Below are 17,499 nucleotides of genomic sequence, written 5' to 3'. Positions count from 1 at the left end.
AATCTATAAATTGTTTGGGGTGGAAAAAAATTTAACATAATTTAATGCATTTCTAATAGGCATCGCGTATTTTTGTTATTCGCGGGTCGGCACGGCCCTTATGCTTCGTGACCCCGCGAGAATAGCGGGGTTCCACTGAATAGTGTATTGTTTCGATTATTTAAAAAATACATACAGTATAATCTTCATTTATTTTTATTTGTATTCATTTGTGTTGTAAAAAGTGGTATTTTTTTACTTATTTCATATATGTAAATACGGTACACTTTCTTTAACTGAAACACTTTGTGAGTTCTAAATATAATGTACTTCCTTACTTGCTAATGTTATGCGCAAATCAGACGCAGTAGTGACGCCCACATGAGAGGAAAACCTCGCCCAGTTTGTATTTGTCATTGCGTTTACAGTAACTCTGCTTCTTCGGGGGAGAAAAACGTCAATTAATACCCGAGTAAGTATAAGTTACCACTAAAATGCTGCAGGTCGAAGCGTGCAGTTTTCTTCTGTGTTTATTGAGAAATGCATATATCGTCGTGTTGTTTTTGCACAGGTCATGTTGCTCGCATTCCTTCTGCTTCCATGTTTCTTCTGTGGTGAGTACAAGCTCAGTTACACTCGAACGTTGTTATGGAAATGCGTTGCCGTTGGAGCTTTTATCTAATATCCTATCCAGATAAGTGGTAACCACTACTAGTGCCACTTTTGGCTACTATATAATGCCATTAAACTTTACTTGTAAATTGCTATGCAGCACAAGTGACACTATAAGGTCCCATTAATGCACTGCCCGGACTCTAACTAGTAACATGTATGAATCAACATCTTGATAATTATCTCAAATGTATTCTGGGGGCGGGGATAATAAACTTCGGCTTCATCCCGTCAGCCCTTTTTCTTTTCGGATATAATGAATATATGTTGTGTTGTAAGCTGTTGTGTTGAAACTGTCTCAATATGTTCGAAAGGAAATGTGAATGAATAAAAACAAACATGTAGTTGTCCCAGTATGCCAAAGTGGTCCTACTAGTGTGCAAAACTGTCATAAAGTAGTGGAAGGCATTCTACTAGTGCGCGGAAAAGTCTTACTAGTGAGGACAAAGTGTGCATTGGTGGTCAGTAAGCATCTTTGAAACAGAATATTCTACCAGTAGGCCTGTGCACTATTGTCTGTAGACTCCGTAAGATTTTCCTCGCTGGTAAGCCACACAATATTCATTTAATTTAACAAGATAACTAAATTTCCCCTGCTGCGCTGAAGCAACAAAAACAGATCCTCTGCTACTGCTCCAGTTGTACATTTCTTTTTTTCCCTTTTTTTTTTGCACAATTAGGTTGAGCTACAGATACGTCAACATCATATTAATTTCCTATTTCTAGGCAATGCTTAAAGCTGCAATATGGACCCCCCCCCCATTTTTTTTTTTACAATAAGCTTTTTATTTGACCATTTATGACTCAAATGCCTTCCAATTGGTAGATTAACACCTTAGCTGTTCACAATGACTGACTGGATTCGGGTTAGAATTTCCCTCCCGCACCCTGTCTGCGGATGTGAAGTAATGTGCGTGGTGTGTATGTGAAGAACGGTATGTGCAGTTTAATTTTTCGTCAGCAGGTGGCAGTAGCGATTCAAAATGGAATATTCTACATTCAGTAGCTTTAATTAACGTTCAAAGGTTTTAAGGTTATAAATCCATTTATGCTCCCTTTTAAGCCAGGTTTTAATGAAGTATTGATTGGAAAACTGTGCTTTGGTGATCTTGTTTACGCTGACTGCCGCCTGAAATTAATGAAAAATGAATTGCAATGAAAATGAAATATTTGCAATATTCTCAATTTTTATCTCCTCTTTTTTTGTGTGTCCAATTCCAGGTTCTTTTGGCGCAACGCATGAAGTGTGCTATGGTAAAACTTTTCGCTTTCCCTATGATTCTACACCAGCTATATTCACTGGGAAGCTTTACTTCACTCCAAGCAACGGTGAAGGAGGCAGAAAGCTCGTGTTTGAAAATGGCAAGGTGTGCATCTCTTAGTAACATAGATCCGCTTTGCATCCAAGAAAGCAAAAAAAGAAAAAAAAGTTAACTCAAAAGTAAAGTCTGTTGTGCTGTCAACCTTTTCAGGCATTGGACCCACGTTTCAAAGTTACTTCTAAAAGTCTTTCACTGCCCCATGTGACAGAAAAAGACGACGGAAAGTTCTCAATTCCGTTGAGTAGCTGGTTTCATGAACACATCACACTGAAAGTTTTAGGTAAGATCATTTTACATTGAATTGCTGACCGTGTAAAAATGCAATGTACACTGAATGCGCTATTCACGGGTGCTGGAGGGGGGGACTATGTTTTGTTTTTGCATATAGATGCCACAAGATGGCGGCAAAGCATTTAAAACGGAAAGGATCATAAACCATCAACACCATGCTAATAACATGTACACCATCATAAACCTATGTTACATAAAGGACTATATTCAGTAAATAAATTATTCGAAACACACAAACAAATCACATAGTATTAACGCTGACATCACAGTAAACAAAAGTGCGCATATTAAACTCACCTTTTTGCATTTACACACATTAATAAATAAATCAATAATCCAATAATAATATAATATAATAAATCAACAAATTTATCCTCATGGCAACAGTGAATAACTGAGAATAATTTACTAAAAAAACAAAATTAGTAAATTTGCAAATGCCCAAAAAACTACTCTGAGGACTTGACTGTTGTAAAAAAAAAAAAAAAAAAGACCACCACTTTTTAAACAGTCAATAAACCAAGGTGAAATATGATTTTATGTCTATAATGTCGATTAACATTTCTCTTTCTATCTGTTACTAGAATGTGCCGATGAGGTGCAGAAGTATTACCACACTAAGTTCCGCGTCGATATTCCCAGTCAAGCAGAAACCCTGGAATTCTACACGGCAAGCAACACGTACCCGTCGATCCTGTGGAATCGCACCCACACCGGCGGCCCATCCAAGGGCAAGGTGAAGCATAATTCCTGGGAAATATCAGACCTTACTCAAGCTGATGGCGGCTACTACAACTTCCGGAAAGAAGACCACACTTTGTTGTCAAGGATAAAACTCAGAGTAACAGGTGAGTGTTGGTAGTAAATAAACGGTACATTCCAAAACATCCATATTACGGTGTTATATGATCAAATATGGATCCCTCCTTTTGTCTGTGCCGTTTATTAGGATAGGAGTAATTAGTTTATGTCACGTTGGGGAGGAGGACCCAAATGCAGGGAGGCAGGAGAACCACGGCAGGGATGCACGTAATACTGAAAACAATTTATTTAACAAAAACACTAACAGGGGAACTGTGCAAAACTCTAAATAAACCAAACCAATAAAGTTATGAAAATACCAAAACTCAAAGCAACAACAAAACACAAGAGTGGTGACAGCGACAATGATCCAACCAAGACTGAACGAACCCAGGAAACTAAATACAAGCCAACTGACGAGACAACGAGAGACACCTGGACAAGACACAAGTGGCTGGGGGAGATGATTGGATGACACAAGGGAACAGGATGACGAGTACAGGTGCAAACAAAACCTAACAAGCAAGACAGGACACAAATCATAACAGTACCCCCCCCCCCCCACACACACACACACACCCACACCCCTCAGGACACAAAGCCAAAACAACAAACCTAAGCATGATAGACACAAATCATAGTAACAACAAAACACAAGAGTGGTGACAGAATGATCCAACCAGTTCCCGTTCCGGCGGCGCACGTCCCGCGGCCGCCACCAGTTCCCGTTCCGGCGGTGCAACGTGCCGCGGCCGCCACCAGTTCCCGTTCCGGCGGCGCACGTCCCGCGGCCGCCACCAGTTCCAGTTCCGGCGGCGCACGTGCCGCAGCCGCCACCAGTTCCCGTTCCGGCGGCGCACGTCCTGCAGCGCACGTCCTGTGGCCGCCACCAGTTCCCGTTCCGGCGGCGCACGTCCCGCGGCCGCCACCAGTTCCCGTTCCGGCGGCGCACGTGTCGCGGCCGCCACCAGTTCCAGTTCCGGCGGCACACGCGCTGCGGCGCACGTCCTGTGGCCGCCACCAGTTCCCGTTCCGGCGGCGCACGTGCTGCGGCCGACACCAGTTCCCGTTCCGGCGGCGCACGTCCCGCGGCCGACACCAGTTCCCGTTCCGGCGGCGCACGTCCCACGGCCGCCACCAGTTCCCGTGCCGGCGGCACACGTGCTGCGGCGCACATCCTGTGGCTGCCACCAGTTCCCGTTCCGGCGGCGCACATCCTTTGGCCGCCACCAATTCCCGTTCCGGCGGCGCACGTGCTGTCACCACTCTTGTGTTTTGTTGTTACTTTGATTTTTGGGCTTTTCATAACCTTGTTGGTTTTGTTTATTTTGAGTTTTACACAGTTTCCCTGTTAGTGTTTTGTTAAATAAATTGTTTTCAGTATTACATGCATCCCTGCCGTGGTTCTCCTGCCTCCCTGCATTTGGGTCCTCCACCCCAACGTGACAATTTAGTACTTCATATCAGGCTTATTTTTAAACAATCCCCTTTACCCCACACAGGTTACAACAATGACTATATTTCAAAGGAGGACTCACACTTCCACATGCAATATCCTTTGAGTTTTAATCCGTGGGACATCACCTTCAAACCGAGCATGGGCGATCCCATAACAGTGATGCGTTCAGGACGCTTGAGCAATCTTAATGACTACAGAGAAGACTCACATTTTGAGCACAGACTTTTTTTGGAGCCGGACAGGCTAGAAATAAATCCTGTGAAAGTAAAAGATTCCGGCATTTATGAGTTTCGGGACAACGACGGCTTCTTGGTGTTCATGGCTAGCGTGGACGTAGAAGAAGGTGAGACATTTACCATTGAGAAATATTTTCATATATGGTAACTGACTAATAACTCACTTGTCATCTCTCTACTATTACAGTAGAGACCCCTGCGTATGTTTATGTCATCCTTTTTGTCGCTATTGTTGCTGCGGTGGGTATCTGCTGTTGCTGCATAAGAAGATGCTGTTGTAAAAAGAGCGCTTCCAAAACTAGCACATCTCAAACGACTCAAGCAGCAGCACCGGCACCCGCTGTGTATTACCACGTATGTACACCCTGAAATAATTTCTCAGATTTGATATTTTTTATATATTTTTTAATGATAGTCTTATTTTATTTTTTTTAATCCTTCTTCGAATGGCAGGGCACAAATCAACCCACAGGACCAAGTTACTCTGCAGCGCCACCTCCTGGAACTTATTCATATCAGCCTGTGAATCCTGTCGTCCCAAGGCAACCTTCTCCTGCACCTGCCTCTGTCGGGCCACCTGTAATGTTTTATTTTTCATTTCCAATCATCCATCTATTTTCTCAATTGTTAGTTTCGCATACAAGTCACAGTCACGGTTCAGACACAAATTCAACAAACTGGATAACATAAACACACTTAACTCATTCACTGCCATTGACGGGTATAGACGTCAAAAATTCATTTGAACTATTTCTATTAGTTTAATTTTTCTCTCCACTTTTGTTAACAAGAGTATGAAAACCTAAACTTTTTTTTTTTACTGTACATTTAGAACAGATATAGAAAATTGTGGTTAATCGTGAGTTAACTAACTACAGTTAATTACAATAAAAAAATTAAATCGCCTGACAGGATTTAAAAAACAAAAAGAAAAGAAAAGATTGTTAAAAATTAGGGGCGTCAGGCGATTACATTTTTTAATCGTAATTAATCGCATGACTTCACTAGTTAACTCATGATTAATCACTAATTTTATTTCTGTTCTAATGTACAATTAAAAAATTCTAGGTTTTCATACTCTTGTTAACAAAAGTGAAAAAAAAGTTAAACTAATAGAAATAGTTCAAATAAATGTTTTACGTCTATGACCGTCAATGGCAATGAATGACTTAAAAGGGAAGGTCAACCTCAATTTTTTTCTTTACAATATGTTCTATGAAGCTCCTTTATCAGCAAAATCCACCTTTTTTTAGCCATCCTGGGGCGGCCATTTTGCCACATGCCGGCGACTGAAAATGACATCATAGTTGCTCTCGGCTCCGGTAAGCTTCAGAAAGCAGGTGAGCTGTGATTGGTCGACAGCAAGTGGCAAAATGGCCGCTCCCTGATATGGATAAAAACTGGTGGATTTTGATGCTAATATATAAGAATTTTTTTAGGTTGACTTCTAGCCTGGCAAGCCACGCCCACTTTCCATAGACAGCGATTCAGCACCGGCCGACAACAGGCCGGCCAATCAAATTTGTCTTCGTAAGCAACGTCACTCTTCAAGTTTTTCACGCAACAACAACATAAGTCATTCACTACTGCCTCTCTTCGGCTGGATGTTGGATTTTTACTTTGTCTCCGCAAAAAAAAAGACTTCAACGAGTTGTTTTTCTGACGTCACCAGGCTAGTTGACTTCCCCTTTAGACGATAATGAATAACAACCATAAAAGTTTGGCATTGCATGCCGCAATGCATCCTGGGTACCGAAGAATGGTTGAGAAGTATACAAACAGTGATTATTTGTATATTTATTCTTATTGGTTTCCAAATATATATCATCTTTATTCCTGCGGTGACTTAACATGCTTTTTTACTAACAGGCTTACAACAGAGTGGATATCCATCCGGATCCGAACCCGACTCAGCTTGAGGTACACACCCACACAACATACAGTAATTTGTGTACAGTACTTGACTGTTCAGTACTTTTAATTTAAAGTCAAGATGGACAGAAACAATTGTGTTGTTTGTTGACAGTTTAGAAACAAATCTTATGGTGGCCCAAAATCGATTCCTTAGTTCTGTTTCTGTTTTCCAGCCTCCTGTCGTTTCCACCGGGCACGGCGTGGCACCAGCTTCCACACAGGCATTAGACCCCCTCCCCTCGGACCCCGACCCGAAGTTCGAGCTCAAAGGGCTGCGCTTCCCCTCCGTCCTCCCGCTCACCTCCGACTCCACTTTCGATAGTGTTTACACTTCCGATAAACTCAACTTCTAAGTGGTGCGCAACCAATCGGGACCGGCAACACTACAGGTGCAATTCGCTTGGTGCATGTTGGCTACGAGACGAAGAAAACATCGGCGCCTGTTGTGACACACTGTCAGGTGTATGTTAAAGTGTGTGTAGGGGAAGCATGCAGTGTCATCAGTATTGATTCGTTTTGTGATGCTTTAGCTGACATTTAGTTTGCTCGATGGAAACTTAGAGGTTGTCAAGTGCAGTGTTTTAAAGGGGTGGGGGTAGCAAATGTGGAAGAATTTTCATTTGGCTCAATTCAATTAATCAACTATGGCGGTTAAAATGATTAATTATTGCTCATTTTGAAATATATTTTAATTGGATCTGAGCAAAAGTATGCTGCTTTGAGCACAATATTTGTGTAGCGCGGATGTTGCTCAACTCAGTAGGTCATCATGTTCTGTAGAGCATGAACTAGTCGAGAGCCAAATTTCTCAATAGCGAGATGCGATAAACCACCAATGGCGCACAACTGACACAATTCTTTCAACTAGGGGAGGGGAAATTAGGAGATTAGAGCAAAAGGAAGTAAAATATGCGCTCAACATATTTTACTCAACATCATTTTACAGTTAGTTAAATTTATTAAATGTAAAAGAGAAAGGGACAGAAAATCAGCACCATTAGCACCTTAGTGCAAATAATCACAACATTATCTCTTTCAGCCACTAGGGGGCTTCAGTTTCATCCAAACCAGAGTAGCCTACGAGGAAGAAACCGTGCAAGCGTACGAATTCCACACACGAAGGCCGGAACCCGGAACTCGGAACTGATATTCGAACCCCAAACCTCTCAACTGTGAGGCATATATGCTAAACTCTCGAGCCACCGTGCTGTCGTTTTGTGTTCATATAGTTGTTAAATGTGTGGATTGACTTTCATATGAGCTATGTGATGCAGTGCATAATCGTGGATTGACTTTCATATGAGCTATGTGATGCAGTGCATAATCACGTCTTGCTTGAATGTTTATTTTAATGTACATTTCTGACGCCTCAGGTCACATCCACTGAGTTCTTTTTTGAAAGCGGCTCTCAAATTGACCTCAGCACTCGGGGAACACGCTGCACTCAACAAAACAAAAACTTTTAATTGGTCAACTTTATTTTTTACGTGCCTTTGGGATACATTTGAATCATACCTGTGCAATCTTCATTTTCCCTTTGGAAAGTTATGCAATCTTATGGATGCTGTTACTGATACTTTTCACATGTATAACGTTGGAAACTTTTTTTTTTAAAACGTATTTTGTCGTGGAACAAATGCAACATGTATTTTGGTAGTTTAAATGTTTTGAAGTCAAAATCCTCAGATTCTTAGGACCAACGCTTATCAACCAATACTTGTGCCTAATTTTACAACTAAACATTTTATATTCAGTCCGTCTCATTTCTAATAACATTATGAACTGGAGAGCCTTTTAAAAGCCATGCAGTTGAAAAGCGTAAGACGCTAATTTAAAGCCTTGTGTGAACAGGAAATACCCGTTCCTAAGTTTAGGGTGAACATACTACCTCATGTTTGGAAAAATTTGCCCGTTTTTAATTTTAATTTTATTTTAACATAACCAAAACTCAGACCTGCCTGCCTTGTATCTCGCAAATGTCGCAGGCACACTCATGTTACAGGTGCACCCGTTTGTCTGTCTGTAAATGCACTCAAGATTGATGTTTAGCTTGTGGACTTTTTGTTTTCATTTGCTTGGGATTGTTTTATAAAAACATGTTTCATGGCAAAATGTGTATCTAACAAAGTGTGCATTAAAGCTACTAACCTGTATTGTTGGTTTCTCTATCCGACATCGTCGAGGGCATGTGAGGATAAATTTGAATTCTGATTGGCTAGAGAAACCGTCCGTCCCTTTGCTAATGGTTATTTATTTATTTTTTGGCTAATGGTTATTTATATTGGCTGGCACATTGACTATAAACGCTGTTGGAAAAAGAGTACACTTCCCAGTTCCTACTGCTGCTTTGTTTGCAGTATGACACTTTCTCGACATTCTTCGCTTGACCCCGTCCTTGACAAGCGTAGGAGCGATTCAAGATGGCTCCAGAGCGGAAGTATGACTGAAGATGGTTGTAGTGAGCTAAGAGGGTCACTTAAACCTTTGGCTGACAGCAACAAGAAACCAAGCAGGTGCAGGACGCTGTCAACGGGCCCAAGGTCGTCATTGTTGAAGGACACCCACTCGGTCCGGGTCCTCCAGCAAGTAGTGTAATTGACTCACTCCATAAACAATACAGATTCTAATTCCCGATTAAAAATCCACTTTATTGCCCGTCATATTTTTATCACACATACAAACAAAAACTGATAGTGGCTCCCCACTGTCACCTTTGTCCAATGTTTCCTCACTAGTTGCCTTTCCTCTTTTCAACCGCCTTCACTCTGCCCTCCAGGGTCCTCAGGCGACGCTCGAGCACGCCGGTCTGGTTCGAGCCGGAGGTGAGCAGGGACAGTAGGATGTAACCCAGCACCAGGCCTCCCAGGCGCACGGCCGTGGTGTCGGCGCTGGCGCTGCCGTCGCTGACGATCATGGCGAACAAGCACAGCACCGCGGCCATTTTCACCAACCAGAAGACGTGCCGCAGCGCGTCGATCGCCAAGCGCAGGAGGATGGTCAGGACCCAGTAGCCGATGACGGCCAGGACGCCCCACTGGGCTACTGTGGTCACGCCCTCAGGGGTGAAGCGGGGTAGCGTGAGGGTAGCTGTGAAGAGAAAATGGTATCATTATGAACGGTTTGGACATTAAAATGGAGGACAAAAGTTCAATTCAATTAAAGTGGAAGTCAATTCGCAGCAAAATCCACCTGCTTTTATCCATCTCATGGGGCGGCCATTTTGTCACTTGTTGTGGACTGAAAATGACATCTTGTGGGGCAAAAATAACATTTTTGCCTTTAAAATGAATTTCACAGGAAAACCAAACAGTTTTTAAAGAGTAATTGCATCGCTAATTAATAACGCAAAAAAAAAACTTTAATCACACTGACAATGTCTGATACAGCAACTGTTGCCATCTTTAGCATGTAGCAGCTAGCAACTAAACGAGTGACCCATAAAGGCTGATAAGAGCCATCTGACTTCTTTTCAAAGACAGTTTAATCGACAAAAACGACTACGCACTTCGATGCTGACAGCCCGACACAATTGCAGTTTTTCGAGATCTTTTTTTTTTTTTAATTAACAAAACAGGCTTACTCAAATGTGGCGTTTTAGCCGGCTAAATCGCTACTGTGGTTCGGATGTCATTTTGTCTCATAGTCCAAAATCGCACTTAAAAATGTTTTTAGAGGAGAAAATAGTTTGCAGATTATAGCCTACAGTGTTCCCACGTTTTCCACTGGGGTTAGTTAGGTTCCAAAAAATACTCGCAATAAATGAAATCCATAAAGTAGTTAGCTTTATGTTTTACATTTATTATAAATGTTTTAAGGCTCTAAAACCCCTCACCACACAGCTTGTACATTTTTCTCACCGAGGCATTTACATTTTCTCACATTTCTCTCGTTTTTAACATTCTCAATGTTCAAACCTTCATAATTTTTTATAAGATTTAAACATCAACTGTAAAATAAAATTACACACACAAAAAGTCAGCGAAACAGCGAGACCGCGAAAAGTGAACCACGTTATAGCGAGGGAACAGCGCACAGTTTAAATTTAGGGGGGAAAAAATATTGAATATCTAAAAATGAAAAACCAAATGGTGAAATGTGTTACATTCAGTTATGTATTCATAGCTATTCTTTAACAAGCAAAAAAACTAACATTTTATTTCATTAGAATATTAGATTATGAAATATAATTTTCAGTAGGATATCCAAATAATACTCAGAATAGATTTGTATTAATTATTTATTTCATTTTATAAGCCACTGTAACATTATGCAGCATGAACATTAACATTGCACTTTAAAACCGAACGAAAAAAATGACTCTCTCACATTTTCACTTTTTCTACCAATAAAAGAGGCCTTGCCACCTACCATCAAATCCCGTGACCCTGAGGATCTCCGTGACGTACACGGCGATGACGTTGAGGCCGCTGGCAGCTCCTTCGGCCAGGAAGCGGATCACTGTTCCCAGAAACTGTTTTGGTTCACAGATGACTGGTTTGAGCTTTTGAGATTGTGACACTCAAACAAAAGACAACACATTCTGATCACATCCAAATCATCCAGGAGCCCTGATATTCGAATAGATAGCCGCTATCTTTACTAAACATGGACTGTGCACTCGTTTTAACCCTGGAGAACCCAAGAACCCTTTTCTTCTTTGGAAAATTATGAATTATACATTAAATGACTGCTATAAGTTCACTGAACACCAAAATTGATGTTTTTTCAATTTTAACCCTTGTTTTTAACTAGCTCAGAGTTGCTAATTTATCAAAATATATATATAAAACATACTCCTAGGCATTCTGCAACATGATATGAAATAGATTAACAAAAAAAACACAATTTTACCATCTGATGGTTTGCTGAGAAGATGGTTTTGTTTGGATTGATTTCCAGCTCAACAAAACAGCATGTTGCCAGCCATCTTGTCACCACTCTGGCTCATGTAAGTGCAATATTCATCCACTAGATGGCCCCATGCAGGGGTCAGAAGTGGCACTCTGGACTTTTGAAGTTAAATTTGTAAAAAAAAAAAAAAGTCTTTGTTCTCCAGGGTTAATTAATCAAACACAAACATTCAGTCTGATTAGTCAGTCACTGCAAGTCCAGCTCTTGTATTAGATGCCGCCAGTTAACCTAATGTTGAGGCCGTCAAGAGACGGCTGAACTACATTTTTGATCAATGCATAAATGTGTTGTTGAATTGAGCCCCACATTTTGTGTGAGTGACAACAGCTGCCTCGCTCTATTCCTGTAGCCTCCGACCACTCACACACTGTCACACTCACAAACACAGGTGACGTCCCCATCAAGGTCAAGGTTAGTTCTGCAAGTTTTGCTGATTTGCAGCTGCTGCGCGACACGCTGGCTCAATAAGTGGCGGCTGTTCGGCATGTCAAAGCATGACTTAAGGCATTTGGCACCTTATGGCAAGCGGGTGCTATCTAAGTGTCACTTGCCTACTAAGAATGCATTGAAAAAAAATTTGAGTCAAATTTATTTCACTCTTTAAAATAAAATAAATGAAAGGGGAGAGAAAGAAGGGAAAACTTGTTATATCTGAACCTGCTAAATCTAACCTTGAATGAGGAATAGACTGTCCAAGAATTTTCAAAATGCAGTAGTAAACCTCCATTGAGACACAATTTTAATTTGCTCCCAATACACTCAAATCATCCTTCTCCACTGAAATAAATGGAAAGGCCACTAATCTGCTCCACCCTTGCAGGAAAACAACAACTAATTGATCAATTAATTACAAATTAATCGTCCGGCCAATTTTTTTTAAAACACATCGCAACATTGGACAAAGATGATGTTCAGTTTGACAGTAAACAAGTGGGCGTGGCAATAAACACTTTGAAGCCTCTTTGAAGACTGCTGCTCGTTGCCGATATCTATTTTGTACTGTAGCATTCAATAATTACTCACTATAGCCGTCTGCATTTTAGAGTTAGTTTCAATATATTGTCCATGCCCTTCACAGCTTCCTCAAAAATGGAAGGGCTATTAGAAAAACAAAATCTGAACTTGATCCGAATGTAATCTGTGTCCCGTACATGAATTCAAATCTCCCTATCTCAAGAATCCATAGTGGCCCTAATGTGGGAGACAAGGAGTATTATGCCAAAAATAAAATATAGTAATAATAGTGTCACAATAAATATACAGTAATAAATATTTCTACAAGCTCTCTTTTTAACGTATTCACTGCCATTGACAAAAATAGACATCAAAAATTAATTTGAGCTATTTCTATTAGTTTAACATTTTTTTTTCCATTTTTGTCAACAAAAGTATGAAAGCCTAGATTTTTTTTGTACGTTTAGAACAGATATAAAATTTGTCATTAATCGTGAGTTAACTAGTGAAGTCATGCGATTAATTACGATTACAAATTGTAATCACCTGATTGCCCCTGATTTTTAATAATATTTTCTTTCTTTATTTTTTTAATTGTTTGTTTAATTTTTTGGTTTTTAGAAAAGATTATTAAAAATTAGGGGCGTCAGGCGATTACAATTTTTAATCGTAATTAATCGCATGACTGCACTAGTTAACTCAGGGTTATTCAAAAAATTTATATCTGTTCTAATACAAAAAAAAATTCTAGGTATTCATACTCTTGTTAACAAAAGTGGAAAAAAATCTTAACTTTTTGACTGCCAAAAACGTTAAATAACGTTTAGTAAAATCCTACGGAGGAGCGCCAAAGACGTTAAAAGACGTTCACCAAGTTTTTTTTGTGTGTGTGGGGGGGGGGGGTGGAGGAAAGCCTTGGCCAGCTGTCTTGAAAGTATCAAGCAGATCTAGTTAGTATAATGCCTATTTTTGGCCCCTAGATGGCAGCGATGACTCTTTTCTGTGGACCTTGAAAGATCAGTCAAAATGCTTAAATCGGCTGGCACCCACGGCATCCCTTTTCTGAAAACGTCTGGCAGTCAAAGAGTTAAACTAATAGAAAAAGTTAAAAATATATTTTTTTACGTTTATAGCCGCCAATGGCAGTGAATGCGTTAACTTACTATGAAATGTTAGTGGAAATACTTTGCATCCCTATAGTTTCACAATTGTGGCGATGTGATGATGAAGTCAAAGTTTGAGAGAGGATTAAGGTCACGTGTTGGGGAAAAGTGTGACTAAAGTCAGCAGTCTGAGAATGAGTCAGCTCAGTCTGCACCACAGATAACGGAAAAGAAACTAAGTCAATGAACAAAACAATGACATTTAGTTTGAAGTACAGATAAGAAGGAATTATTTCATAATAGAGAAAACATGGCTCGATCAATACATGATGTGCAAACTCAAACGTCACCCTTTAAAAGCAGCAAATTGATCAGGAGATCATTATTATCCTCACAAGTCCTAACTGGACACATAATCTCATGAAACCTGCAAGATTAAAGTTCTATTCCGGTTTGCAATCTATTACTATTTCTGTGTACCTCTCTGCATTAACAGACGAGAAGAGCAGCAGCAGACACGCAGTGCCATACAACTCGCTCGTAAACTAATGTTTTAGTCGCTACTATGCACTAATTGGAGAAGGTTGAGCACACCTGCGCATCTGATAAGAAGATCAAATAGAAAAACTGTCAACAAAAGATGATCACGCTCAGATTTTCTCATGCACATGATACTGTGAGGTGTTTTCTAATTGAACTTTTTTTTGTGTGCTTTTGAATCAGCTACAAGTGTTGCTCTACACCACTGTAATAAAATAAAACACTTGAGACGCTTGAAACTGGTTACATAAAATGTATTGTTCATTTTTAAATTATCAGAACATTCTTATTCGTCTCTTTTTACAGTTAGAGTTCATTTATTGTAAATAATACATGTTCTATTTGAGTAAATTATTAGTAAATTCATTGTGTATAAACAATTGTAATATTAAATTTATACACATTTTACATTTATACACACTTCCCATTTTCAATAAAATGGTTTGATAATTTACTTTGCAAAAAAATGTACAATGAAAACAAATCTCTCTAAATGAATTTTAGTATATAAATCTCTGATTGTAAAGAAAATGAAAACACTAAAATAAAAATACATATACTTAACTGTATTTTCATTTTAGGGCTGCAACTTGCAATTGTTTAAACAAATGATTAATCTGACGATTATTTTCTCGATTAATCTTTTTTTTTTTTTTTTTTTTAAATAAAGTTTTAATTTGCATCACTATATTCAAAAACAGGATTTCAAAGTGTCGGTGCAGAAAATGTGCAAACAAATTCATGAGATCCACTTACCGGAAAAGAGTAAAAAAAAAAGAAAAAAGTTGCTGTTTTCAAACGTCTCATTTTGATTCAACACTAAGATAAACGAGTCTGTTTTCATGAAGGGTGATAAAAATTGGAGAATATTTACTGTTGAGAGGCAGAAATTCCGAGGATTCGTACAATTTAAACAAATATTCCATTACCAAATTAATTTTTGATTAATTTGATAATGGATTCATAGTCGATCGGTTAATCATTGCACCTCTAGTTTATTATATTGGGGAAAAAAGATAAATTCATTGTAATGGCATCGCATTAATTTAAAACATACTAATTAGAAAAATCGGCTATTTTTCATGTTTATATACACATTTTAACCTCATTTACGAATAACCTTTAGGCATTATAAAAAATCAAATGTGACTTCTGAGCACAAAAGTTTGCCCACCAACACATAAACATAATCAAGTCCCTTTGGGTCCCTAGAAAGGCACGAATTAAATCTTAAATTATTCATTATTAAAACCCTTTGGGCTGAAAAGAGCATGTCATGCTATGAAATGAAGCCAGGATTAAACATCCCAGGGGGGTTTCTTACCATGGCCACTGAATAGACGTTCTCCTGACCAAGCAGTGACTCGAGAAACAAGAGTGCACTCTGGGAGAGATGGAGTGAGTGGGTGAAAAAGAGGAGGAGGTGATGAAGAAGAGATGAGGCGGTGGGATTAAACAAGCAGACAGAAGAGAGAGAGGACATCGAGTTGCGTGGGAGACATGACAGGGTGAAAAAGGTCCAATTAGTGAGCAATTAAGCTTTAATCGAACAGGCGGCACTTCAGAGCCGGCCCAGGGCATAAACAAACCTACTTATTTTTTGTGTTTTTTTTTAATGGAACAGTTTATAAAAACTAACAAGACAAGTTGAACTTTAGGTACACGTTTTAGCAAGAAATTAAATAGATGTGGATGATTTGCTATCTTGGTCCGCATAAAATTATGCAGATGACCTGCTCTGAACCCCAGGCCCACAGTTTGACACCAATGGCTGAGATCAGTGACTCTCTTAGTGTACTGCTTGTATTTATGCTCCTTCATCCTTAAAAAAAAAAAATAATAATCAAATGCAGTACATCTGTTGAGTACAATTCAGTTGTATTCAACTTCAAAGTACAAAAAAAATTGCATTTACTCTACTATTGAGATTTGGAACGTTTTTTTTCTTTCTTCTAATTGTTTTCAATGGTGCCTTAACTAAAGAGTAGAATTTGTATTATGACCACGCTCGTAACTCACAGCATTCTTATCTCAAATCATGTGTTCAAATTTAAATAAATTGAGGCACCATGCAGGCTTTGGCTGCCACCATTTAGCACTTGTATTTGAAATTAAGCTCGCAAGCCAAAGCAACAAACAACAACAAAAAACATCAGATATCTCGTAGTCAAGGTACCACTGTACAAATCTTATTGTCCTTCATTTAAGCGTACTGTGAATAATCAATATTATTGGCATAATTATCGGCTCTAAACTTAACTTTTGTTAGGGCCCCACGGAGGGCCGGCTCTGGGGCACAGGAATGGCGTTAGAAAAGAAGAGAGTTAATTAAAAACTTAAAAGCAGTAACACAGAACACACACGCAGTTCATTACTGCTTTTAAGGTGCTATGGACGTCATAGTCATCAAAGTGTATCGTATCGTATCGTATGTTACCTCTGTAGCTGATCGGATGGCACCGATTCCCACGATTGACTCCATGTATCGGTGGAGCTCCTGGCCGGTGCCGCGGAGCAAGCTTCGGAGGTTGACCGTCGACTGGCTCTCCTTCCCGGACGCCGACGACTTTTGCTCGGCTCCAGCATGGAGCACAGCTAAAGCCAGCAGCAGCAATAGCACACAAGACGGCCGCAAAAAGTGGACCATGGCGCGCGCACGAAAAGTCATCGTTGAGGGGGGGAAGGGGGGGATTGCGGAACAGTAAAGACGTTAAATGAAATTCTTCAGAACCAGTTGAGCGGGGACGCCTCAAGTCAAAATGGAGTGAGGCATACGAAGTTGAAAATAGTCTAAAGCAATGAACGCAGTTATACGGCTTGGATGCTTAAATTAAAGCGTGTTAAAGAGGCGGTTGCGGCGGAGTATTTAATTATAATCTTTGGCAACGTTGCAAATGCTACCAACGTCTAAGTGCCTGGTTATATTTGGTATCAAACCGTTAAAATACGTTCTACTGTATTTTAATACTTTAAAAAAAGCTTCGCTGCAGTAATGTTCCAAAAGTCTTGGCGAAAACGATGGAGGGAAAAATCCTGTGGCTTTGAGCTAACCACGAGTCTTCCAAATCTTATTTGAGCTCGGAGCTGAAAACAAAGTCACGTCTGGCGGTCTTTTGTTTCCACTCTCCACACTCACGTCAAATTATTAGGTTGCTCAAATATGAAGCAAATACGGTTGTTGTAGCTGCTCAAGCAATATATTCCAATCCACGTCGCGTTTGACGTCTGCAGCCACACAGGAAGCAAAGGACGTGTGCCTCCTTGAAAGAGTCAAAGGGATTGACGCAGGGTGCATTCTGGGATTTGTAGTGTGTTGT

General features: G+C 39.9%; 2 protein-coding genes across 3 annotated transcripts; one reads left to right on the top strand and one right to left on the bottom strand.

Annotated features, from left to right (window-relative positions):
• Positions 1-355: 355 nt before the first annotated feature.
• LOC144058974 (uncharacterized) lies at positions 356-8,827 on the top strand. Its single transcript, XM_077577702.1, has 10 exons — positions 356-451; positions 551-593; positions 1,873-2,018; positions 2,124-2,253; positions 2,849-3,112; positions 4,568-4,867; positions 4,948-5,114; positions 5,214-5,339; positions 6,630-6,680; positions 6,848-8,827. The coding sequence occupies exons 2-10, from the start codon at positions 554-556 to the stop codon at positions 7,025-7,027; spliced, it is 1,404 nt and encodes a 467-aa protein (XP_077433828.1). The 5' UTR covers positions 356-451; positions 551-553; the 3' UTR covers positions 7,028-8,827.
• Positions 8,828-9,301: 474 nt separating this feature from the next.
• Positions 9,302-17,469, bottom strand: LOC144058975 (voltage-gated monoatomic cation channel TMEM109). Of its 2 annotated transcripts, XM_077577703.1 has the most exons (4): positions 16,620-17,469; positions 15,507-15,566; positions 11,043-11,145; positions 9,302-9,761 (listed from the first exon to the last, which is right to left on the bottom strand). In XM_077577703.1, the coding sequence occupies exons 1-4, from the start codon at positions 16,848-16,850 to the stop codon at positions 9,406-9,408; spliced, it is 750 nt and encodes a 249-aa protein (XP_077433829.1). In that variant the 5' UTR covers positions 16,851-17,469; the 3' UTR covers positions 9,302-9,405. The 2 variants fall into 2 exon arrangements, with proteins under 2 accessions (XP_077433829.1, XP_077433830.1); XM_077577704.1 differs by lacking the exon at positions 15,507-15,566 and having other exon boundaries at positions 16,620-17,464.
• Between the last annotated feature and the right edge of the window lie 30 nt (positions 17,470-17,499).

The sequence above is a fragment of the Vanacampus margaritifer genome, chromosome 10, assembly GCF_051991255.1.
Source record: "Vanacampus margaritifer isolate UIUO_Vmar chromosome 10, RoL_Vmar_1.0, whole genome shotgun sequence".
NCBI classification, from domain to species: Eukaryota; Metazoa; Chordata; class Actinopteri; order Syngnathiformes; family Syngnathidae; genus Vanacampus; species Vanacampus margaritifer.
Note: the sequence above shows the minus strand (reverse complement) of the source record. Positions and strands in the feature narration are given on the sequence as shown.

Excerpts from the sequence above, each read along its gene's own strand:
- LOC144058975 (XM_077577703.1), bottom strand. The coding sequence starts at position 16,850 with ATGACTTTTCGTGCGCGCGCCATGGTCCACTTTTTGCGGCCGTCTTGT. Across the intron at positions 15,567-16,619 it reads CCATCCGATCAGCTACAGAG|AGTGCACTCTTGTTTCTCGA; the intron begins GTAACATACGAT and ends CATCTCTCCCAG. Across the intron at positions 9,762-11,042 it reads CAGGGTCACGGGATTTGATG|CTACCCTCACGCTACCCCGC; the intron begins GTAGGTGGCAAG and ends TTCTCTTCACAG.
- LOC144058974 (XM_077577702.1), top strand. The coding sequence starts at position 554 with ATGTTGCTCGCATTCCTTCTGCTTCCATGTTTCTTCTGTG. Across the intron at positions 594-1,872 it reads GCTTCCATGTTTCTTCTGTG|GTTCTTTTGGCGCAACGCAT; the intron begins GTGAGTACAAGC and ends GTCCAATTCCAG. Across the intron at positions 5,340-6,629 it reads CTGCCTCTGTCGGGCCACCT|GCTTACAACAGAGTGGATAT; the intron begins GTAATGTTTTAT and ends TTTTACTAACAG.